The sequence below is a fragment of the Euprymna scolopes genome, chromosome 4, assembly GCF_053919585.1.
Source record: "Euprymna scolopes isolate OS-2025 chromosome 4, ASM5391958v1, whole genome shotgun sequence".
NCBI lineage: Eukaryota > Metazoa > Mollusca > Cephalopoda > Sepiida > Sepiolidae > Euprymna > Euprymna scolopes.
The window spans coordinates 63,033,543-63,059,125 of record NC_136485.1 but is presented as its reverse complement, the minus strand read 5'-3'; the positions used below and the strand labels follow the sequence as shown (position 1 = coordinate 63,059,125).

Sequence of the window (25,583 nt, the reverse complement as noted above, 5' to 3'; positions counted from 1 at the left end):
CGAGCGTCAACAAGCAAATCTTACAAATGCTATGAAACAGGAAATAGTAACATTCATCGGATACGAATTACAATAAAAAAATATGGAAAAGCAAACAAAAAAAAATATAACAACAACCTACCGTAAGTTTTTTTTTTTTTTCTTGCATGATTAAGAACTAAACTGTAATGGTAGGAAACAACAACAGTTAGCGAAAAAAAATAAATGAAAAACAATGAAAGAAAAAAATAACTTACCAGAATAGTGTCTTATTTGTAATTTTTTTCAATAGAAACTTTCAAATTTTTATTTTTTTAATTTTTTTTTTTTTTGCAAGATAATTTGAAGAAACATTTTAAAAATGATTGTTTAACAAATTTTAAGAATATAGCATGTTTTGGTAATATATAGTATCGTTGGTTTTGTAATAAAAGTTAATTATTTTTTTAAGATAATGTTAAGAAAAGTGTTAAAAATAGCTCAAACAGCACTCGCCTTATTCCAACAGGTTCTGGACAAATTTTAGTGGACACTTACATCTGGTTCACAAAATGCACAAGTACCTAAGTGTTTTATGGTTTTATCTGTACATGATCAAATGAAGGTCAAATTAATATTTTCTGGCATATTTTGCCCTTATTTTATTTATTTTTTTTTCTATTTGCTTATTTGTAAAAAAAAAAATTTTTTTTTTTTAATATCTGTATAATAATACACTAAGGCGCTTCATATTCATATGTACATTTTCACCTTTCACATTCATTTAAAAAATGAGATTGTTCGATTAGTAAAGATGGCGACTCATTATAAATCTGATGTCGCTAAAAAAATAAAATAAAAAATTCTAATCTAAGATTCATTTTAAAATTAATTATTCTAAAATCACATTATAAGGTCCTGTCAACTAAAATGACAATTTTAAGTAAATACATTCCAAAACATTGATTGAGAGGACATTTAGATGACAATCACTTTTTGTGGTAAGAAAACAGGACATTGTTATAAAAAGAATTAAATTGCTACAAATTTTAATAAAAAGAAGAAACATGTTAGTGTTATTTAAAGAATATTTAGTTGATAATGAAATTACTTTTACAGAAGAAGATAAAGGCTTATTTTTTTTTGTATTGATCCAGACATATTATTTCAAAAGGAAAATTATTATAACGAGTACATTATCCAGGTTGTGAAATTTCGATAGTGTCCTGTTATTATTACTAATAAATTTACAAAGTATTGCTTGGGTATCAGATATGCTGAAAATAACTCATAACACTTACAAGAGATATTGTTTGGTCATTAAATTATTAATTAAACCAAATTGTTATAAAACTAATTGTTATTATGGTAATGTTGTTTCCTATGCAGTTATTGGATGTAAATAACTTCAAAAAGATTAGATGTAAAGGCCCTAAAAGTAGTCAAGAGAATAATTGAACCATAAATAAAAAGAAACGCGTAAATGAAATGCAGTTCGGTTTTATGTCTAGTACTACTGGTGTTATATTTATCCTGAAATAAATCAAAGAGACGTATCTTGATAAGAATTGTATTCTGCTTTTGTTGATTTTAAGAAAATCTTTTGAAAGAATTCCAAAAGACATTTAGTATACTTTGTAGAAATTAGTGGCAAACAATTGGTTAGCTAAAGTTGTTCAAGCATTGTACAGAAATGCTCAAGTCATATTAGAATTAACAGTACATTTAATGACAGCTTTAATGCTAGTGGGAGTATTGTAATCTGTACTAAATCCTTTGCTTTTCATTTGTGTCTTAGAAGTGTTCTCCAAAGACTTATATGTACACGTTGCCAAGAAGAGATGCTGGTTATACTCAGCTAACATACTTCCTAACTATTAGTGTGTCTGCTACGGTGACAAGGCAAATCAGTTCCTTCATTTTTATTGTTCTTCAGTATTTCTATTGTGAAGCAATTTATTGAAGCATAAGAAAAGAACATTATTGCAAAAATATACAATAAAATTTAACAAAATTATACTGATAAAAATAACACTTAGTCTTTATGTGCATTTTTAATAACAAAATTAAAAAATAAGTTTTTATTTTATTTGAAATTTTATAAGAAATATGTTTATGAAATTATAAAAATAAAATTATATTTTGATTTCAATAATTACATTTGTTATTTTTATTTCAATTTCATTTTGATACTTTCATAAACATATATTAAATAAATTCAAAGTTTTATTTTTAAAATTAAAAAAAAAACAATAACTTATTTTTATTATTTCATAAACATATTTTTTATAAAATTTCAAATGAAATAAAAACTTATTTTTTAAATTTTGTTATTAAAAATGCAAATAAAGACTAACCGTGTTATTTTTATCTGTATAATTTTTTAAATTTTTATTGTATATTTTTCCTTAATGCCCTTTTTTTATATTTTATTTCAATAAATCAGTTCACAATAGAAATGCTGAAGAACAATAAAAGTGAAGGAACTGATTTTCCTTGTCATCGCTTGAAGATAGGAAGTACATTAGCTGACTATAATCAGAGATGCTGTATGCTGATTAAGTACTTGCCTATAAAACAATGGCAGATTTACTTGTGAAGTTCATAACTTGGAGAAATGGTATGGAAAGTGAATTGGAGAAGGAATGTTACCAATATGATGATCAGTGCTTTTAGTGTCTGAAAGCCCCCTGAAAGGGGAAAGTTTCTCTGCTCAATGTTTTCTGATAAACGTAAACATTGAGTACAGAAGTGCAATGGAAGTTGAGAGATTGTAATCAGTTTGTGTGCAAGAATGTGAGACGATTAAGACTGATAACTCTGAAGTAAATTTTGGTAGCAAGGCTAATGAGATTGTTCAAAGATTTTGTTACCTTGATGGGTGCTTCTACAGAATTGGGACGAGATTTTGTAGTCGATAAATGGAGTTTTCAGATAAATAAACAATGGTTTCAACCGATTTTTTTTGTCAATTCTAATAAATTACAATGTTAGCTTCCAAATTATGCAGTCGAAATTACCTGAATATTACTGAATTATTTAACAAAACAACTTTAATCGTGTTTTTTTTTTGTTTTTTTTTTACAAAGACATCACCACATTATCAAGGCCCAGAGGCCACTCAAGGATAAGGGTTAAAGAGTGTACAGTAGAAATTGGTCAATATAGTAATCATTAGTAATGAAAATTTGGTAAATTTGATAACTTATATGGAACGGCTCATCAAGAACTTATTTACTTTAGACTTGAACACAACCATATTGTAGTCAGCCGGAAAGCAGGAAAACGGAAGACAATTCCACAGGCGTGCAGTTCTAAGAAAGAAGCTTTGTTCATGGAATCTACGTTTAGGTTTAGGCACAGACAAAGAGTGGGGGAAATTATTGATAGTGTTTACAGCTATACGAGTGTTTCTTGTGAAAGTTTGGCGAGGGGGGACCATAGATTGAAGCTCAGTTGAACACTTTCCATGAAAATAACGATACATCAGAGACAAACTCGCAACATCTCTTCTGTGAGATAGAGGTTGCAAGGAGGAGAAAAGGACATCTCCTACGAGGCTACGAAGTCTATTTTGAACTCTATCAAGGCAGGACAAGTCCTTTCTAGCAGCTCCTGCCCAGATGTGGCAACAGTATTCCATCCTTGGACGTACCTGGCTCTTATATAGATAGAGAATAGCATCAGCAGTGAGATATCTACCGGATCGATAGAAAGATCCCACCATTTTTCCAGCGGCCTTGGCAACAGATTTGATATACGTGTTCCATTTAAGATCAGGAGTAATGGTCAAGCCCAGAAGCTTGTCAAAACTTGAGGCCTCCTGAAGACGAGAGCCATTCATTTCAATTGATGACAAATGTGGATTAGAATGTTGATGATGTAAAGAGAGAAGCTTGGTTTTAGATGCATTAAAAGTAACCAGCCACTCCTTTCCCCATTGTACTATGTGCTCAAGATCAGAGGAGAGAGAATTGGAGAGAACTTGGTCGTTTACTGTCTTAGATGTGGTACCATAAATGGTAGTGTCGTCAGCATAAATGTCTACAAATGATGTAAGGATATGATTTGGAAGATCATTAATGTAGATCAGGAAAAGAGTTGGGCCCAGGATGGATCCCTGAGGGACACCGGCATTAATACTGTGAGCTTCTGATTTTTGCCCCTCAACTACTACTCTTATGAACCTATCAGAAAGAAATGATTTAATAATTGAGAAGACTTTTCCAGCTATACCATAGCTAGCGATCTTATGAAGTAAACCTTTATGCCATATCCTATCAAAGGCTTTAGATATGTCAAGAGCAATTGCCCTAAAAAGATTGCCACCGTCGAGAGATTTGCTAATCCTATGCGATATAACTGTAAGGACATCAGCTGTAGATCTAGCAGAACGGAAACCATATTGAGTGTCACTAAGAAGGTTATTTTTGTTGAGATGGTTGATTACTTCTGTATTTAACACAGATTCTAGCAACTTACTCATGACGCACAGGAGACTTATTGGCCTGTACTGAGAGGGGGATGAGCGATCACCTGAATTCTTAAATACAGGGCATACTGATGAGATTTTCCAAGGTGATGGGAATCAATTCCCCTTAAGACAACATTTAAACAGTTTTGTAAGGATGGGCGCTAGTTCTGGCTGAAGTCTTTTGAGTACAATAATTGGAATACCGTCAGGGCCGGTTGCTTTACTGGAATCAAGGTTCTTGATTAGCTTGGCAACATCACGTACAGATATTTGTATATCACATAGCGTGTTTTCTGATACAGGAGGAAATATTGGAGGTTGGCGGCCTTAGTCGCGAAGGGTAAAATTAGCTGCAAAGTTTTTTGGCAAAGAGTTTGGCTTTGTCTGATGCTGACGAGATTACCTCAGGTCCATTGATAATAGTTGGGATGGAGCACACGCTTCTGTTCAAGATTCTGTTTGCTATTTGCCAAAACTGGTGGGAACCAAGCCGCTGCTCAGCTACTTTGGACTTAACAGATTGAGCATACAACTCTCTTGCGTTCCTTATTACTTTATAACAGACGAAATATTGCCGCCATCTTTTTTAAATCAAAACGGAAAATTACCTCCCTTTTGAACTCTCCTATGTCTTACGATCATTTTCATCAAATTCTTTTTTGTATTTTCTTTAATAAATAATTTTTTACCTTGTTGATTTTCGTAATTTTTGGATATAATCATCTTAAAAATACAAGGAATACGTAGATACCATTGTTTGCATGTGGAATTCAGTATTACGATTTCCAAAATTCTGTCCCAATAGTGTAGAAGTGTCCCTTGATATGATTGAAACATAGAGAGAAGATGATGCTAATGTGGTTTCAAGAGTTTTGGTTGAGTTGAGCAAGTTCCATTGCTGTGATCAACCAAGATGTGTGGATGGAATGTGATGATATATGGAAGTGAAACCTGACTAAATTGAGGATAGATGTTGCATGGAGTGAAATGATAAGAGAATGATATGATAGATGTGTAATATTAGTCTTAAAAACAAGCTTAGATGCGATGATCTCAGAAGAAGATTAAATTTGGAGAATATAGGGAGATTTGTCAGAATGGGAGACTTTGATGAAATGGTCAGATTAAAAGAATGGATAAGAATTTGTGACAATTGAAGTAGCTTGGTCAGTTTGTAGGTGATGGCCAAGAAAAGCCTCTCTGGAGATAGGTTAATTCTGAAGACGATTTCTTAAAGCCGTCTTATAGATGGTGGCATGTAAAACGGCTGTTAAATTGATGAGGATGATGATGATGATGATGATGATTTGTTAAAAACAAAGCTAAAAATTACTTTTTATTTGATAATTGTCTCCAAATTCATTTAAAATTTCAAAATAATTCATTCCTTTTTATTTCAATTATTGGCAAAAAGATTAAAATGGCTGACTTGAAATGCATTCTGGTGGATTTAATTTGGTATATTTTTTTAATAACATTTTTAAAAAAATAAGTTTGCAGTATTTTATACTATTGAAGCTTTGATTTCTATAAATGATTAATAGTAATTAGAAAAAGTCACGTAAAAGTCTCATAAAAGCAAAAAAAACAAAAAAAAACGGACATACATATGAGAAGTGGTCACAAGTTTATTAATATAAAGAACAAGAAAAATACCCGTTTCAGGACGAGTAAAATTAATTCCCCAAATAGAGCAGTTTTCTGCAACTTTTATATCCTCCTACAAAGATGAAAATTAAGACTATGCTACTAAACCATATGTCTAGAATTCTTATTCCTATTTTGATCAAAATCCATAATGTTATTTCAATTCTAGAAAAAGTTTCAAATTTAAGACTTAATGAAACTTAAAAAGAATTTAAAATTCAGGGAATCTTGCTTAATTAGTGTCTAATAACTATGGATCAAATTTAATGTAAATCTGAAATATTTTAATTTTCTACTGGGTGTGGGGGTCTACCCATATTATGCTGCCTACAAACCTTTTAAAATACTAAAAAAATTGGGGTATTTTTATTGATTGATGTTTAATACCTATTGTTTGAAAGTTTTCCAAAATCAGAAGTGTCTGTATTTTCGTGAAGAGCTTCCATCCTCTGTTTGGTCCTGTTTGCTATAAACTAAGTTAAATTAGATATAATGCATGTTATCAGTTATTATGCCTAACATCTATGTTCCAACATTTATAATGACTTTAAATTAGTTTAGGAGTGAATCCTATACATGGAAATATATATAAAAGTATTTTACAGACCTAACTTTATCATTCAAACATGGTAGTGTTTGAATATATGTTTAAGTGGCAGTTTTAGTCATTTAGAACTGCTTTAAAGCTTCACCGCTCACTCACTTTTTGACCAAATTTCAAACAATTATTACAGTTTTTAGATCACTATATTGTGAAACGAAAATTTTCAATATTCGTTCAGTAAAACAAAAATTCTGATGAATTTAGTGGTGTCCAAAATCGTTAAAAAAACGTATGGTGTACGACGTTTTTTATGACTGGTTTCCATAGCAACCACGTCGTTTCAGCAACTGTTGCTACTAATTCACCGCTTGTGAAAAGAGAAGTAACAAGTGAAAGAATGAAAGCAGACGAGTGCTGTACATTGTTATTACATATGTGTATGTTATATTTATGGAGGCAAAAAAATAAGACTTTAATTAAACAAAGAACATGAATTTATTGGAAGCCTGGAAAAATTATGGATTACAATAGAAAAATGCGAGCATAGAAAAGTAATATGGTTAAGCTTAAACATGAAAAAGAAAAGGACAAGATATTCTAGTAAAAAATATAATAAATTCATAACTTAAAATGTTGCAGCATTTTTTAAAAATTCAATTTAACATTATATTATCAATTCTTAATGCTGCAATATTTTTAAGTTATAAATTTACATTTTAAACTTAACCATATTAATTTTCATGCTTGCATTTTTCTATTGTAATATAGATATATTTTACACCCTTAAAAAGGTTTTTTGTTTGTTTTTTTTTTTGCTTTTTGTTTTTTTTTACCCAAATAAACTCAAATATATTTTCATGATGTAGTAAGAAAAATATTCAATAGATTTGCTTGTGTCGATTAATTATAATAAATACTTTATATTTCATTTCAGTTTGTAATGATTTCACTTTTATTCATTCTTTTTTTTTCTATCTAAACTTTTCAGTCGTGGAGCCGACAGCCACCAGTTCCACCAGTAAGAAGCCGGCATAATGGTCAGGTTTCGCAAAGCTCGGTGGAGACAAGCTGTAGTGACGACAGCCCGACAGACAGTAACCAGGTGAACGATCCATTCCCCAACATGTCACAGGAAGCCCAGAACTTTGTGCAACAATACCTCTCCATGGGATTCCCTCGGGCCCGTGTGGCCAGAGCCGTGGAGAAATTAGGATTGGATGAGAAAGAAGTAAGTGTTATTTATAGTCTTTCTCTCCACATCATACACTGCTTTTGTGCTTGTGTGTATCTTTTTTGTTGGGATTTTTGGCACTTGTACAGTTTAGTCAAGACATTAAAAAATGAAAATATCGAACACGGTTATATTGTACGTATACGTTTTGGACTGAAGATCTCCGAAAAAAAATTTCATTTAATTTGATCGAGTAGGTTTTTTTTTTTTTTTTTTTTACAGCGGAAAAACACGTTCTTATGAGAGCGCGTTGAAGTCAGCCATTGTGAAATTTGTTGAACCTGAACAACATGCCACGGGGAGATAACTCAATGTAAAGTGCCGACACTCCCTTCCCGTCTTTAATTCGAGCTTTTCTTCCTAAAAATCAAACCTTTTGCTCGGTATCATAACAAATTGTTTTTTCACTGTAAAAAAAAACTACTTGATGAAATTAAGTTAAAAAAATTTTCGGAGAACTTTGTTTCATAACGGATACGTGAAATATAACCTTTTTTCGATATTTTCATTTTTTAATGTCTTGACTAAACTGTACAAGTACCGGATTTTCTTTACAGCACGCCATTGCCCCGGAGCAAAAGTGTTACATAACTTTTATCTGTCTCTCTTTTCCTCACACCCGTTTTCCTCCTCCTCCTCCTCCTCCTCCTCCTCCTCCTCCTCCACCACCCAGCCTATTCCTCTTTCTTCCTCTCTGGACAGACACATGCACAACTTGAGCCAGCATAAGGAAAATAATCCTTTAGAAAAAAAAGTTACTTACCTTTAGTGTTAGTGGCTGGAAAACAGACTATATAATAACATTAAATTATATAAATGACCATTTCAACCACAAATAATGAATCTTTTTTTTTTTTTTTTTTTTTTTATAGATATACAGGGCTCTGCAGACAAATTTATCTTTAGTTAACCTTTGACAACTAAATATTTTCCAAATAGTCAAATAGAAAAGTTACTAGTCAAACATATGATTTTTGGAATATGACATCTTCATTCTGTGACAAGAATGTGCATCATAAAGATTTTTCTGTGTTTTTTTTTAAATAAGTATAATTCTAAATATGTACAAAATTTTATGTTAAAATTTGAAAGTATAAACATTTGAATTTCTTCAGATGTTTTTAAACAGCTTTTGTTAAAAAAAAAAAGTATATTGTTCTTTTAAACTTTTATTGCTTAAATAATTTGACTGTGCTCATTTTATTCAAACAAAAATAGGCTGAAAAGACATTTTTAACTCGGCAATGAGCTTTGGAAGATTGTCGGTGATAAAAATACAACTTGTCAAAAGATAAACATTTTATTTTTTGCGAGTTGCCACCTAGAAAAATTACTCACAAATGCAACTGTTTTACTTGCAACTCTGATATATATCCAGGGTTAAGTTAATTAAAAAAAAAATACCAACTTTTTGTGTGTTTGTTGTTTATTTTCTAAGATTTATCTGGTCATACAAATAGATATTTGCCCTTTATATAACAGATTAGTCCTTATAAGAACAAACAAATAACTAGCTGGAAGATCCAATGTTGAATAAGGAACCTTATGTTGTTTTGCACCCAGCCCGGAATATTATTTTACCTTCACATTTTATAATATTCAATTTGGGGGTTTATGCCAAGTAGATACTCGGCATTGACTGGTTGAGGCAGAATGCAAATAAAGTAAAGTGGCATTAAAAATACATCTTAAACTCCATTGAGGCACAGTCAGCATTTCTCAGAAATCCTTTTAGGAACTTCTGCTCCATGCTCTGAACCCTTTATTAAAATTTCTTATTTTCAAATTTCTATAATTTTCATATTATAAATGAAATAAAGTATTATAATAATGTTGCATCTGTTAAGATGAAAATGAAATATACTTATCCAAGTACTCTTAGTAATGTAATCCTAGAATATATATATATATATATATATATATATATATATATATATATATATATATATGTATGTATGTATGTATGGGGGGGTATCTATTCTAAAGTTTTACTCTAGGAAGGGTTTGTGAACAAATAAAGAAGTATGGTATACTTTTCTGAATAAAATGATGAAACAACTCATGTGAAAGAATGTCACAAAGATTGAAAAATCGAATGTGAACTATGTACCCCCAGGATTCTAATAAAGGATTTTGTTCACAATTTTGTGACAGTTTCCATGTTTGACACAAAGCAGCTGAAGAAGACTGGAAATCAAAACTGTTGAAACATTGTGCTCCTTCTTCTCTGATATTTAAAGTGCTGTAAGTATTCCAGACACCAAGGTGGGAAACACCAGGTAACATCTCACGTCTGCTCTCCCATGTGGTCTGTTCATTAGGGTTGATACCAATTATGTTGCAAGGAGTCAAGTTACTTTGTACATGCTCAAGCAAGGTTTTTTTTTTTATATTCCACACTTCCTCATACCTGGGATATCCATGCAGTGATGCAGAAAGTGGCTAGCTGTACATAACCAAACCACCTGAAACACTGAGCACGTAAGGTATTCAAAATCCTACTCCTATCAAACTTCTGATACAAAACAACTGAAAGGATTTTTTTCCTCTAACAATAAAAATGAGGAAGCCAGTCTAAAAATTATAGCAATGAAAATTTCTCATCCCTAAAAACATGAATAACAATAACATATGCACAATATTGAAAAACAAGAAATGGAGACATGGAACAAGAATAAGAATGTATTTTTAACTAATCCGTAAAGAATCAAATTGTTGCTGCTATTTAATTTGTTTATGGTTGGTTATAATTCTTAAGTGTAAAATGTTTGTACTGTTATTTTTGCGTGAAGTGAAATATTTTTTAGTGATTTTTAGCGACTTAAAAGTATAGAAAGTAATTTACATAATCAAATGTTTACCTTCTTGAATCGCTCTAAAAAGAGTTGAACTCTCACATGGTTCTTTTTGAACTCTTTTTTACTAAGTGCTTTATGCTAAAAGTTGAAGTCATTCGAAGAAACTCACAGCATTGTTGATGATGCGCAATGAAGTGACATGGGGGGGCTTATGACCTTGCTGCTGGTTGGAAGACCTTTGGTAGGTCAGGAACTGAGGTTCACTTTTCCAATATTTGGAGGATGAGGAACGGATCATTTGACAGAACATCTTGAATCGATGGATTCATGTATAGTCATAGATAATGTGCTCAGCTGTCTCTTCTTCAACACCACATTTTTGCCACATTCGATCATCAACATGATTAATATTATGGAGCAAATACTTGTAGTCTGGATAGTGGCCACTTTTGAGTGCTGCTGATCAGAGACTTTTCAGCTGTTCAGTTTTTTTGCTATATTACTCATAGATCCTCCTAAGTCATGCAAGTCTGTTGCCAAGGTCGCTGGAAAGATGGTGGGATCCTTCTACCCCTCCAAAAGATATCTCACTACTGATGCAATTCTCTATCTGTATAAAAGCCAAGTACGTCCAAGGATGGAATACTGCTGCCATATCTGGGCAGGAGCTGCTAAAAACAGCCTATCCTGCCTTGACAGAGTACAAAATAGACTTTGTGGCTTAGTGGGGGATGCCCTTTTCTCTTCCCTGCAACCTCTCTCCCACAAAAGAGACGTTGCAAGCCTATCTTTGTTTTATCATTATTTCCATGGCAGGTGCTCGTCTGAACTCCAATCTCTGGTCCCCCCCTCGCCAATCTTTTACGAAAAACACCCATCTAGCTGAATCCAGTGTCAAAAACTTTCCCCACTCTTTATCTATGCCTAAATCAAAACGTAGATTCCATGAACAAAGCTTCTTTCTTAGAACTGCACGCCTGTAGAACTCTATTCCGTCTGCTTGCTTCCCACCTGACTACAACCTGGATGTCTTCAAGTCCAACGTAAGCAAATTCCTGATGAACCGCTCGTTTAAGTAGACACTTTATTAAATCTCCACACTAACGTACTGTACTTACAATAACCCTTATCCCTAAGTGGCTTCCAGGCCTTGATAAGTGGTGACCACCCTTGTAAACAAAAAAAGAAATGCAAAAAGAGTGGTGGTTTGATTACACGGTAAATCACTGCATTGTAGTAGTGATGGTAGATTTGTATTTGTTTTTTTCCGTCGCTTCTATGTTCTTTTTGTTGATTATTTCATTGTTGCTGTCTGCATGAAGTCCTCATTGGCTGTAGCTATTCATTATATTTGCAAGATTATTCTCATCTTTCATAACGTTTTGGCCAACTTAATCTCAGGCCTTCTTCAGGTGAATCTTGTTTGCCTTGAGAACCTAATACTACAATTGCTAGTTGAACCTTGGTATCTGTATGAAATTTCTGAACCTTTTCTTTAACCTATGGAGTAGATTGTTTTCATTCCATCATCAATTTTTTGTTATTCTTATTATTGTTTGTAGTCAAGATTGAACCTTCACCCTCCAGAAGGCATTCACTTAAAACTGCTTGTCAATCAACGCCTTTAGTTGTTATGTGATGGGTCAATGTTGTGAATTTAACAACCCAGATAAGAATAATAAAAATTTTACTGACTAAAGTTAACTTTGAGTTAAAAATATAATTTTAGAGTAAAGTAACAACCTAGTTCAACAAAACAATACAAAAACTGAAAATAAAAACATTATCCCAAGCAACACTGGATAGATACAGCCAGTTGGAAATCTATAACTCCGTTCTTACTTTGAAAGCTGATGAAAATACTAGGTTTGTGTTATTCATTGCAAATCAGCCTAGTTTAATGTACCAAAAAACAGTGTGTAAAAATAGTGAAATACCCTTTAATTTTAACATGCAATATCTTTTTATGTTATTATGATAAAGTTTACATGTAAACAAAATTTAGTCTTTTCTATTTATAAACGTTCAATTCATTCGCTTGTGTTATTAATAGTATTTTTTTACAGCTTACTTCAACTTAGGTTAGTGTCTCCATGCATATAAAAAATAGTTATATCTTTAAAAAAAGTCACTTGTCAATGTGATGGGTTTAATTTGAAGTTCTGAGATTTCCCCCCAAAAAAATCTGTTGAAAATTTCCCAAATGAAATGTTTACCTTATGAAATCGTGTTTCCGTCTATTTTTACACGATTCAAATTCAAGTTTGTTTTATTGATTTGCACTTAAAAAAAATTTAGGTTTGTTTTCTAATGTGCTATGAATCTTAAGAAGATTCAATGTGTTATCTGTGGAAATAAATTTTATATGAACTGCAGCTAAAATAGTACTTCCATATCATTTTTCATGTTTTTCCGTATGGTAATCAGCTTTTGGCCCAATATTTGTACTTGGTTTTATCTAAATACTAGCGGGGGGGTACCCGGGGTGTCTTGAGGTAAATCAAAACTCGGGGGGGGGGGGGATAAATAATGAAATAAATGTTTTGGTAGGTAAGTATGAGAATCGAACCGGTACCCTTGAGTTGGAAATTAATGTGTGAAAAAAAAAAACCATGCTCCGTTACCCATTCAGCTACGGCGACAGACAACATTAAACAGGTTATTTAACTATAAAAAGAGGCGTGCGCAATAAAAGTTAACTCTGCTGCTTCCATTTTACCTAATTAAGAAGGTCAAATAGAAGTCACACAGCGTTTGGGTTTGTTTACCCAAATTTAACTTCCCCCAACAGATGTTGGGGAGGGGTGTCTGATCAAAGCTGATTGCTTCTGGACGTTTTCCCGGTGCAATGCCGAGAAGACGTCGTTTGAGTTTAGTTTCACATATTTATACTAAAAAGCCCAATCAACACGCGAGAAGCCAAAATAGCAATAATTTTGTACAAGTCGACCTAAATAAATCTATAAGCTACATGCTTTCCCAAATCCTACATATTATGATATAGGACCTATATAAACAGTTTTAAGTGATAGTAACGACCCCGGGAGCGTGTGCAAGAAAAGCCTTTTGAAGACATACACAAAATGGTCACACACATTTTGCCTTTTATATATGTAGATTAGCGGGGGTGGGGGGGGGGTACCCGGCGATGCCCAGGTGTCTTGAGGTAAATCAAAACTCCGGGGGGGGGGGGGTGTTAAATAATAAAAAAAAAATGTTTTGATAGGTGAGTATGAGAATCGAACCGGTACCCTTGAGTTGAAAATTATTTTGTGAAAAAAAAAACCGTGCTACATTAACCATTGAGCTACGGTGACACACAACATTAAGCAGGTTATTTAACTATAAAAAGAGACGTGTGCAATAAAATTTAACTCTGCTGCTTCCATTTGTCCTAATTAAGAAGGTCAAATAGAAGTCACGCAGCGTTTGGGTTTGTTTACCCAAATTTAACTGTTTCTTCCCCCAACAGATGTTGGGGAGGGGTGTCTGATCAAAGCTGATTGCTTCTGAACGTTTTTCCAGCGCAATGCCGCGAAAACCCCCTTTAGAGGTTAGTTTCACATATTTATACTAAAAAGCCCAATCAACACGCGAGAAGCCAAAATAGCAATAATTTTGTAAAAATCGACGTAAATAAATCTATACGCTACGCGCTTTTCTAATTCCTAGATATTATTATATAGGACCCATATACAGAGTTTTAAGCGATAGTAACGAACCCGGGAGCGTGTGCTCGAAAAGCCTTTTGAAGACATACACGAAATGGTCACACACATTTTGCCTTTTATATATATAGACTAGCGGGGCTACCCGGCGTTGCTCGGGACCGTACACACAATGAAAAAATTGAATTTGGTTTTGTAATATATTTATTATTCTTATGAGAGAGGAATTTTGTATGTTTATGTATCATTTGCTATTTCGAGCAAAAGAATATTTTACGGGTATTACACATATGAAATATTGACGGGTATTGCACATATGAAATAATTGTATCTTACCTAGGGTAGGTAATTTACAGCATGTATATGCAAGGACAGGTAATATGCAACACATTTATCTCATCAAATCCCAAGCGATGCCAGATATTTTGCTAATATATATTCTCACCTAATTCATTCAATCCCGGGCAACGCTGAGTGTTTTGCTAGTATATATCTCAATCAATCTCATGAAATCCTGGGCGACGCAAGGTATTCTCCTAGTATATATTTCAATCAATCTAATTCAATCCAAGGAAACGCCAAGTATTCTGCTAGTATATATTTGCATCTATCTCATTACATCCCAGCTGACCATGTATTCTGCTTGCATACATTTGCATGTATCTCATTGAATCCAGGGTGACTCCTGGTAATCTGTAAGTATATATGTTGACGTATCTCGTTGAATCCCATAATTCTTGGATTGTTACACATTTTGACAATTTAACCCACATTATCGTTCACCTGTCTAAAAAAATAACTTTAAGATATTGTAATGAAAAACCAGCCCAGACATATATTTGCTACCATGTTCTATATTGTGTAAAGATCTGTGTCTACATAAAATATTTTTTTGATTTAATGAAAATATATTTTGGGGGGTTTGGAATACTTATTAGAATTTTATTTGAATAACTTTTTGTGTTTGAAACAAATTTTCTCTTTAATTTGTGTCTACATTTTCTTTTCTCAGGTGATTGATCATCTTTGTATGGTGGATAAATTAGGAGAAGAAGGTCATGACCCCCAATTGGTGGAAGATGCTCTGCACTTATTTGACAATGACATTCAAAAGGTTCAGTTTCAGTCACTTTCATTTACTTTCAGTGGCACATGTAGCAAAATATTAATTCAACATATAAAGTTATCTTGTCAGATTTTCAAGGTCAGACCCATATAGCATTTAAGTTAACAAATCAAACTTCTGACTAGCCAATTTCCATTTTTTTTTAATGTTAGACTATGTTATTGACAAATTAATGTATTTGGCTACAATTTCTTTTTTTTTAATTATTTAGTTCAGTCTAGATGACTGCTAATATAAAGCATTTTTAAATAATCATCTAAAAATAATAATCATTGAAGATAACTGATTTTAAATTGAAAAATATATTAACAGTTGCCTATCCTATTGTGAAAATGTGCAAGCAAAAAAAATTATTTCATTGCATTCTGGTATTAATTATGCAATGAAGTAATTTTTTCAGAATGTTCACACATAATAACATAAGAAAAATATAGAAAAATAGAATCCTTTTTTTGTTTGTTTTTGGTAAGAGGTGGGATGATGTTAATCTACAATTATACCAAAATATGAATCTTTTTTTTGGGGGGGGGGGGTTATTTTGGCAGATCAGTGCTACTAAACTTTTGTTTTCATTTGTCAATGAGATTAATGAAAATAGGTTTGTGAACATTAAATAATAAGTTTGTTTTTTAACTTTACAAATAAGGCATTTACTTATCCAATTAAAAAGTTTATTTTTCACGGAAAAATGTAAAACTGTAAGTAGAGAAAAACAAGTAGGACAGACATCCTCTCACGCTTCCTTTTTCTCTTCTCATGCCATGCATGTAGTGAACGTGTGTTGTTTAACTGAAGATGCTTTTTTCATTTATTTTATTTATTAAATGACCATCATTAATTACTATTAATACTAACATTTATTTGATTTATTAAATCATTTATCTTATTAATCATATTAAATCATATTTTATATTTGATTTATTAAATAACCATCATTAATTACTATTAATATTAACAAGGCTATTCCATATATATAGTAAAAATAAGACAGTGCAATTCCAAATTGACAGAATGAAACGAGAGACTATATTTCAATGTAGATTTAAGAAAAAAAATCAAGTGGGTTCTTTAAAATAAGGGAATATGTCAAATATTATGCTGTCTGTCTGAAGGACAGGCAGTAATAAAAAGCTTCTTTTCCTACTTCCTCTTTGAGTCTGCAGCAAATTAAATAAAAAACATCAACAATTGGTCAAGAAAACGGGGTGGGATAATGAAACTACTACTACTACTACAGTTGGCCAATATGGTGGCAGCTACAAAGTATACAATACTGTTTTCATAAATATGACTGTCATTTATTTTTATTGAACAAAGTTTATAACAACACAAACCAAAATATGTCAGCTTTGAAAATGCATACCTTCGCTTAATAATGTAAAGATTGGCCAAAGTTTTCTCAGCCTTACTCCTTCATATTCTATAAAGTATTCCTGAAATTATCCTATGGAAATAAGGATAACTTAAGGACTATCTGATCAGACTGAGATTTTGTATAATGATTATCAGTTATTATCAAATTCATACATTAAATTTTGAAGAAAGTAGAAATTTCATGAAAATTTCAACCATGTCTGAACTTTTCACGGTGAAGATCATATTTGCTACAATATTGACCAAGTAATGAGTCTCTACAATGAACCTGGTGCTACTAGATCAGGCTGTCTGAAGATATTAGCTTCCTGAGATGAAATGCACTTAACATTGATGCTTTTTTTGTTTTTCCACTTTCTTTTACAAAATTTAATTATGTTCTGCAAAAACTAGAAACAAAAACAACTACCCACCTTTTTCCCCTTTTCCTTCTTCACATTCCCCCTTTCTCTTTCTATCTCTCCCACTTCCTGATTTTCCTAACTTAAGATGTACCAAACATTAATACTGTAATCCTTTTTCCTCTCTCATTGCAAAACTCATTCATGTTCTGCAGGGCAGGGAACAAAAACCATGAAATTTACTATAAAACAGCTAAACTAAACACTACAAACTAGCGGTTGAAAATAGAAAGAGCTTAAAGAATAAAAACTTTCTACGAAATGACTGGATGCAACACAAATAGCCCAAAGGGGTTGAGGTACTATAAAACAAAATGACTAAAACAAATATCACAAAGAAATGCTTGAATAACTTGAAACATAAAAACTTTACACGTTTAAAGGCTCTGTCTGTGAGGCTCCAGAATACACTGACTGCCCCCCCCCTCCCGTGCAAAGGATGAAAGTCCCTCAATGGGGCCACCTGTTGGCTGTAGGTAGCGGCCCATAATGCTCTAGAATGGGATCCTGGTGGCTGAGCACTTCACGATCCGGATCCAAGTGACAGTGATTTAGAACACTCCACTTTAGCCCTTACTTTGGTGAGACAGATGGTCGAAGAGACCTAATCTGATCAATCGGCTGGTCATGACAAGCCCTAATAACAGTCAACCCTCACAAAAAGAGAAATACAAATGCATCACATACAAACACATGCACAACAATAAAAAAGAAAAAAAAAATGTATATTCATATTAGAAAGCGATAGCAAGGGCCAATCAAATAGTGAAACCAGATGCCACCAACAACAAAGAAAATACTATTTCATACGGCTCCCCAAAAAATCAAAAGACCCCATCCAGATTCAAACACAGAAAGCGATGAAGATGAAAATACAATCTTTCCTGAATATATAATCTTAGAATCGCAAGACAATACACAAATAGGCAAAATGTCTCCATTCCTAATCGAAAAAATTATAAGCAAAAACATAAGTACAAAGCAAATAAAAATTTGAAAATGGAACCTTACTTGTACAAGTATCTACTAAAATAGTGCCAAAAAATTTTAACATGGACAAAGTTTTCATGATATAAACATTAAAACCTACCCTTACACAACCCTAAACACCTTAAAAGGAGTCCTCAAATGTCCAGAATTAAGCAACTGCTCCCTAAATGAAATAAAAACAAACCCTAAAAAAACAAAAAGTTATAGATATTAAAAGAATTACAATAAAAAGAAACGAACAAACAATAAACACATACATATTAACCTTCAATACTTCCACCTCATCAACTGAAATCAAAATTGGATATATTAACATTAAAGTAGAAACATATATCCCCAGGCCATTTCAGTGCCTAAACTGCCAACAATTTGGCCTCTACAAAGAAAAATAAATTTATTTATTCACTCTGCTACATCTATAGGGTTACCAGGAAAACATTATGCCCAAAATGTAGCAGTAATGAACACCAGGAAACATAAAATTCTCAAACTGTGGTGATAACCATTCTGCATACTCACCTCTCTGCCAAACTGGATCAAAGAAAAAAGAATAAATGAATTAAAATATACAAAAAACATAAGCTTTACCAAAGCCAGAAAGATCATCGAATCAACCTCCGCGACAGAACGAGTTAGATTGTACGCAGGTGCAACCAAAAACAAGAGAAAACACAGAATTAAAGGGAATCATAACCCTAATAAAGACTCTTCAAGAACTATTGAGTGCCACCTTACGGCAACTACCGTCAACTCAAACTGTGCTCGAAAATAACTCTCAAACAACCGAAAATAAAATCCCACTGGACCTCAAAAACTGAACACAGCTTTCAAATAAAAAACCTGCAGAAACTAACAGCATCCCGAAACCAAATGAACAAACACTTAGTACACCCCAGAAAGGGAAAAAAATCAAATCTCTCACCAACCAAACAGAAAATAAATGAAAAATGCCAAAAAGACAGATCCCACTCCACGTTAAAAACAAGAATTACAGACCAAAATAAATTTAAAACCTTGAAAACTATAGAAATAGATGACAGAACCTCCAACCTCCCATAATCAAATAGTAGAAAACAACCACCCCTATTCTCAATAAGACAAAAGAAAATCAAATACATAAAATTAAACGATGGCCAACAAAATAATCCAATGGAATTGCAGAGGTATAAAAGCCAACCAGAATTAATCATTTCTACTAATATCCAATCTCTGCCCTATAATAATATGTCTACAAGAGACCTTTTTAAAACCATCTGAAAATATCAATCTCCATAGTTTCACTGAATACAACCACACAACAAATAACCCAAATAGACCTAGAGGAACATCCATTCTCATTAACAAAACCACAGCACAAAACCAAATAAATCTACAAACTAACTTACAGGCAATTGCCGTCACAACCACCCTACATAGAACAGTCACAATCTGCTCCATCTATCTACCTCCAATGACCCTATAAATGAAACAGAAATAGAAAAACTTATCAACTAACTCCCTTGCCTCTTATTATTAGATGGTTTTACGTCATAATGCTAGTTGGGGATGCTCAGACACAGACAGAAAAGGAATCATTATCAACAACAACAACCTATGCATATATAACAACAACAACAACCTATGCATATATAACAACAACAACAACCTATGCATATATAACAACAAAAAACAACCTTTATTCACTCTGCTACAAACTCGTACTCAGCAATTGACCTCTCTATAAGTGATCCTAGTATCTTTATGGATTATAATTAGACAGTGCACGAGGACACCTGTGAAAGTGACCATTCCGCAATAACATTAGAACACTTTGGTTGTGAAATAACCTCAAAAATTCCTCGCTGAAACCTTTAAAAAAGCTAACTGGAATAAATTCAAATTATTATGCAAACACAAACTCCTACCTGGAAAAGATGAGAAAGACCTGATCACTCACTTTACAGAGACCATTATCACAATATCTGAGGAATGCATACCTAAAACAAATCATCAACCAAGTCTAATTGACCCTGGTGTAATGATAATTGCAAAAAGGCTATCAGACTACGATGTGCTGCATTAAGAAAATTCAACAACCAAAGAACTACTCAGAATTTAAACAACTTAAAAATATGCAAAGCTAAAGCATGCCAAACAATAAAAGAAGCCAAATGGGAATCATGGAAGAACTTTGTGTCCAAAATCAATGATAACACCAAAGACAAAACCATATGGAATATGATACGGAAAATATCAGGAAAAAAAACACCAGTTCCCCTCTCAACCACCTTTTGTATAAACAATAACAAAATAACCCAAGAAAAGGACGTGGCCAACATGCTTGCAGATACTATTGCAAATAATTCATCATCCAAAAATTACAATAAAAGGAATCAGAAAAAAAAAAAAACTGAGCTTTAAAAAGTAATAATGAGGAAAATTATAGCAAAATTTTTACTATTCATGAACTTAAAAAAGCCAACAACATGGCTGAGGGACCAGATGAGATAATATATGAATTCCTAAAACAACTATCAGATGAACCATTAAAATATTTACTTTCCATTCTTAATGACATCTGGATCAATGGCAATCTTCCAGCTACATGGAAACAAGCCATAGTCATTCCCATACCAAAACCAGGAAAGGATGCATCTGACCTCTCCAGTTATCGCCCCATAACACTAACAAGCTGTGTGCAAGACAATGGAGAGAATGGTAAACACTAGACTAATTTGGTTTCTTGAAACCAATAAAATAATGACCAACTTTCAATGCGGCTTCTGAAAACATTAAAGTACTACAGATCACTTAATACGATTGGAAACTTTTATCAGAAATGCATTTATACAACAAAAAAAACAACATAAGACTGCTATTTTCTTTGATCTTGAAAAGGCTTATAATACCACATGGAAGTATGGTATCATGAAAGATCTAAGCTGGGCTGAAAGGAAGATTATCCATCTTCAACAACTTCATCAACAATAGACTATTTAATGTCCGTGTAGGAACATGTCTCGCAGACATCAAGGAACACGGAACAAGAGTCCCACAGAGAAATATTTTGTCTGTAACATTATTTAACCTAAAAATTAACAATATCGTTAAATGCATAACCAAGGCATGGATTGTTTATTATATGTCGCTTTCCTAATTGTGTACAGCTCAAGGCATATCCACATAATTGAGCGTTAACTTCAACAATGCATTGACAAAATAAAAAAAATGGATAACTGAGAATGGATTTAAATTTTCCATTAATAAAAGAAAATGTATGCACTTTTGTCAGCTTAGATACCCAGATTCCTGTTGTAGTTGAACATAAATTCTTAGGGCTAATGTTAGACAAAAGACTTACATTCATCCCTCACATCAAACACCTAAAAAATAAATGTAACAAAACTTTACAGTTAATACGAGTCATTGACCACACAGATTGGGGAGTGGACAGACAAACCCTATTAAAATTATATAGATCACTAATGGAATCAAAACTAGATTATGGCAGCTTCATTCACAGTGTCACCAGAAAGTTATACATAAAGACATTAGACACCATTCAACATCAGGGCCTTAGGCTTGTACTGGAAGCGTTCTGAACTTTTCCCGTTAGTAGTCTCTATGCAGAAGCCAACAAACTCCCATTATCAATCTGACGTAATAAACTAGTCTTACAATACTTGACCAAAATTCTCTCTTGCCCAGACAATCCTGCTTACGACTGCATTGCAAACCCATTAGATTACTCTCTCTATGGTAGAAAAAATCACAACCAACAAATCCAGCCCTAAACTGCATCTTCAATCCCAAATATCAAAACCTATTTGACCAAAAAGTATATGCTGTAAAACCTTTTTGAACAACTAGTGGAAGACGCAGGGATCACAATCACCATCATCCATGATGTCAACCAACTAAGCTTTTCACCCTGGCTACTAAAACAGCCTGAAATTATCCTTGAACTAAACAAGCTCCCAAAAAATCAAACTCCTCCACTAATCTATCAAGAAAAACTCATTAACATTCAGGAAAAATACCCAAACCATCTGCATATCTACACAGATGGTTCCAAAGACAGCAATAGAACTGGATGTGGAGCAGTATGCAATAACATTACTTTACAGAAGTGACCATCAAATTAGGCTTCAATTTTTAGTGCCGAAGCCACTTGGCTCTAGACCTTATTACTGACCTCACCCACAACAAATTTATAATTTTTTCAGACTCCCTATCAGTACTCAAATCCTTAAAGAACCAAAACTTAAATAACCTGCTACTCATCAACCTATTACAAAGAATACATACTCTTTAATAAAACAAAAATATCAAATTCTGCTGGATCTCCAGTCATTTTGGTATTTAGGGCAATGAAAAAGGCACACTCGGACTACAAACAAATAATTAATAATCTCATAATGAAGAAATGGCAAGAACGATGGAATAACTGTCAAAATAAAAAACTTTTCACAATCAAACCAACAATAGAAAAATGGTACCAGGTTTCAGAAAATCGTGTAGAGAGGAAGTGGTTTTTTCCTGCATTCGCATAGGACACATGCACATAATCTACTCCTTCCTGTTAAAAAAAAAAAAAAAAAAGAAGACTCTCCAGAATGTTTGGCATGTCAAGAACCCTTTACGGTAAAACACTTTCTTTTGGATTGTGGGAATCTTGCGCATATCTGGCAAAATTTTCACAATGTCAACAATATGAAAGAACTATTTAAAAACATAAATTCTAACAAGATGCTAACGTTTCTGAAAAAAGTAAATTTATACAAAAGAATATAAATTTTAACTTCAACCAACTTTAACCCCCCCCCCTAAAAAAAAACCCCACATCACCTAATGATCCAAAAAGTCTGATTTGTTCTTGTTTTACTGAATAAGTTAAAATATTTAACCCATGACAAAAAAAAAAAAAAATACAAATTACGGAACTCTGCATTAAATAGCCTCCAAAAAAAAAGAAGGTTGATCACTAAAAGTGACTTTCAACTTTTCCACAAAACAATCATTTAGCTCTTGACAACACGCTGTAGCATGTCTCCGGTAACATTATCCAACACAAGTAATTCTCTGCTGGAGTTCAACAATCCTAAGCAGGAAGAAAGGTAATAAAGACTAGTCACTTGACATATCCCCATAAGAGATATCATATGCAAACAGGCATGCTACCCAGTATTAGTGACTATATATGTAAGTATATTCCAAGATGCAAAATGTTTCAACCTAAAAACGGGGGAAAAAATAACACATTAAATATAAAATCTTAATTGATTTCTATCAGGTTGACAAGGAAGTTCTTGCGGTTTTTAACTTTTAAATTCAGATGAACATATCTCAGCTTAAACAAAAATGTATTGATCGAAATAAGTAACACCAGAATCAACACACTTTTGCCAACACAAAACAAGTGTTTTTTTTTTTTATGCCAGCAACGTAAAAATCTTGCATTCTGATGGTGGTGAAGTTGCTGAAGGCGTTTTTGATAACACTTAGATTTTTTTAAGCATTTCTCATGCAGAACGTTATCGAGATGCTTGAAAAAATGGTAGCCGGAAGGTGAGAGGTCTGGAGAGTATGGCGGATGAGGCAGAGTGAAGAATTGGGTCTTTTCTGTTGACTAATGTTATCAAAGTTTCATCCATTTGTTGACAGTATTTGTAATGATTTCGTCTGCAAAAAAACTAATGGATGAGACCGGTGGCAGTCATAATTAAACTGTACGTGAATGAAATTGAAGATATTTTGATATAAAAATGATTTCATTATTATTATTACCATGGCCATATGTGGTTTAACAGTTATTTTTACATACCAGCATGGATTGGGCAGTTTTTAGAAATTGACTTCCAAACTAACCTATCTCTGACCAGGTCTTTATTTATCCTTCTTTCTCTTAAATCCATCCTTGTCATTTCCTCCCATGTTTTCTTCACCTGCCAACAAAATCTCTGTTACTTCAATTCTTCTTCATCTACTAACCCAAGAATTTCCGTCTATTCTTTCAATATGATAACAGCAACAAAATCTGTTCTGCACACATCTCCATCTACTGTCCAGATATAAGAAAGGTTTAAGCTTAGAAAACAACTTTAAAAAATTATCGTTTTATTGTCTTTTTTGTTTTTTTATTAAATTAAATGATTGAGAATAATTTGGAAAAAAATTTATATAAAAATCAAGATTGTATGTAAAAAAATTTTTTAATCTTTTTTTTGTTTTTCTAGGCTGAATGCTACATTCATCTTCACCAACAGTTTATGGAACTTGGCTTCCAGAGATCGAAGATCCAAGAAGCTCTCGTGACCTCGAAGCTGGACAGTGACAAAGCCTTAGATTTATTGACCACTTAATCTGCATAGACACACAAATGAAGTATCTCTCTCTCTCACAGACACACACGCACACATATAAACACATACACAAATCCCGTACTCATTGCAGAAATTACACACAACAATTACAGTCACAATCTAATAATTCATGTGTAAAATGCATCCATGTAATATACTTCCGTTTGACTGTATCAGCCACTGGACCATGAATCAATGTTCTATGTTTTTTTTTTCTTTCTTTGTCTGCAGATTATCTGAAAAACCAAAAGGGTTTGCAAAGGAGAAACCCATGTCAAAACAATTCTTCTATCTGGATTAATTTGATTGTTGGTATTTGTTTCTTTTGTCCTCAGCCAAACCTCTGCTTGTGTGTGAATGAGTGCAGACATTTTAACTATAATATATATATGTATATAATATATATATATCACTTGGGTTATGTATGCATATGTATTTGTGGGTTCATGTATATTTGTGTTTAAATGCATGTTTGTGTGTGAGAATGTACTTGTCTGTGTGTTTATGTATGTATGCATGCCTTGAACGTGTTAAGAGGGTGGCTTAGGGTTTGCTGGAATACCTCCCATGGAGGAGAGGATTTTTTTTTTCTTTTTTTTTTTTTTATTAGTGACGAAATTGAACAACCCCTACCCTTGCTCCTGCTATTTACACTGCCCTACGAGACATGACCCTCTTCCCTCCTCTTCCCTTCTATCTCTTTACTATATGTCTCTCTCTTTTCCTACTCTCTCTCTACTCTTGCTATCCATCTCTCTCTTTTTTATTTTCTTTCAAGCCTATCGCAAAGTTTATTCTTTTTAGTTTACTAACACAACTGCAAAACAGAATTTACCTCCCTCCCCTCAGGTGATATAACAAACTAATCCTACATTGATGAATATTAACTCTTGAATGAAATCCACTACAACAAATAATAAAAAGGATTCTGCTTATTTTTTACTTTATTTAAAAATGATTCAATTTTTTTTTTCTCTTTTTTTTGTTTAAACTAATATTTTTTTTTAACTTGAACTTATCCATCTTACCGT

General features: G+C 32.9%; 1 protein-coding gene across 1 annotated transcript in view; it reads left to right on the top strand.

The window, feature by feature from the left end:
- The window catches only part of LOC145267969 (uncharacterized), a 159,960-nt gene extending 135,079 nt beyond the window's left edge, over positions 1-24,881 (top strand). The window contains exons 6-8 of the mRNA XM_080123340.1: positions 7,612-7,851; positions 15,333-15,434; positions 24,427-24,881. Of these exons, the coding sequence (XP_079979466.1) occupies positions 7,612-7,851; positions 15,333-15,434; positions 24,427-24,552 (468 nt within the window). The 3' untranslated portion in view covers positions 24,553-24,881. The remainder of the gene's footprint in view (positions 1-7,611; positions 7,852-15,332; positions 15,435-24,426) is intronic.
- Positions 24,882-25,583: the final 702 nt, after the last annotated feature.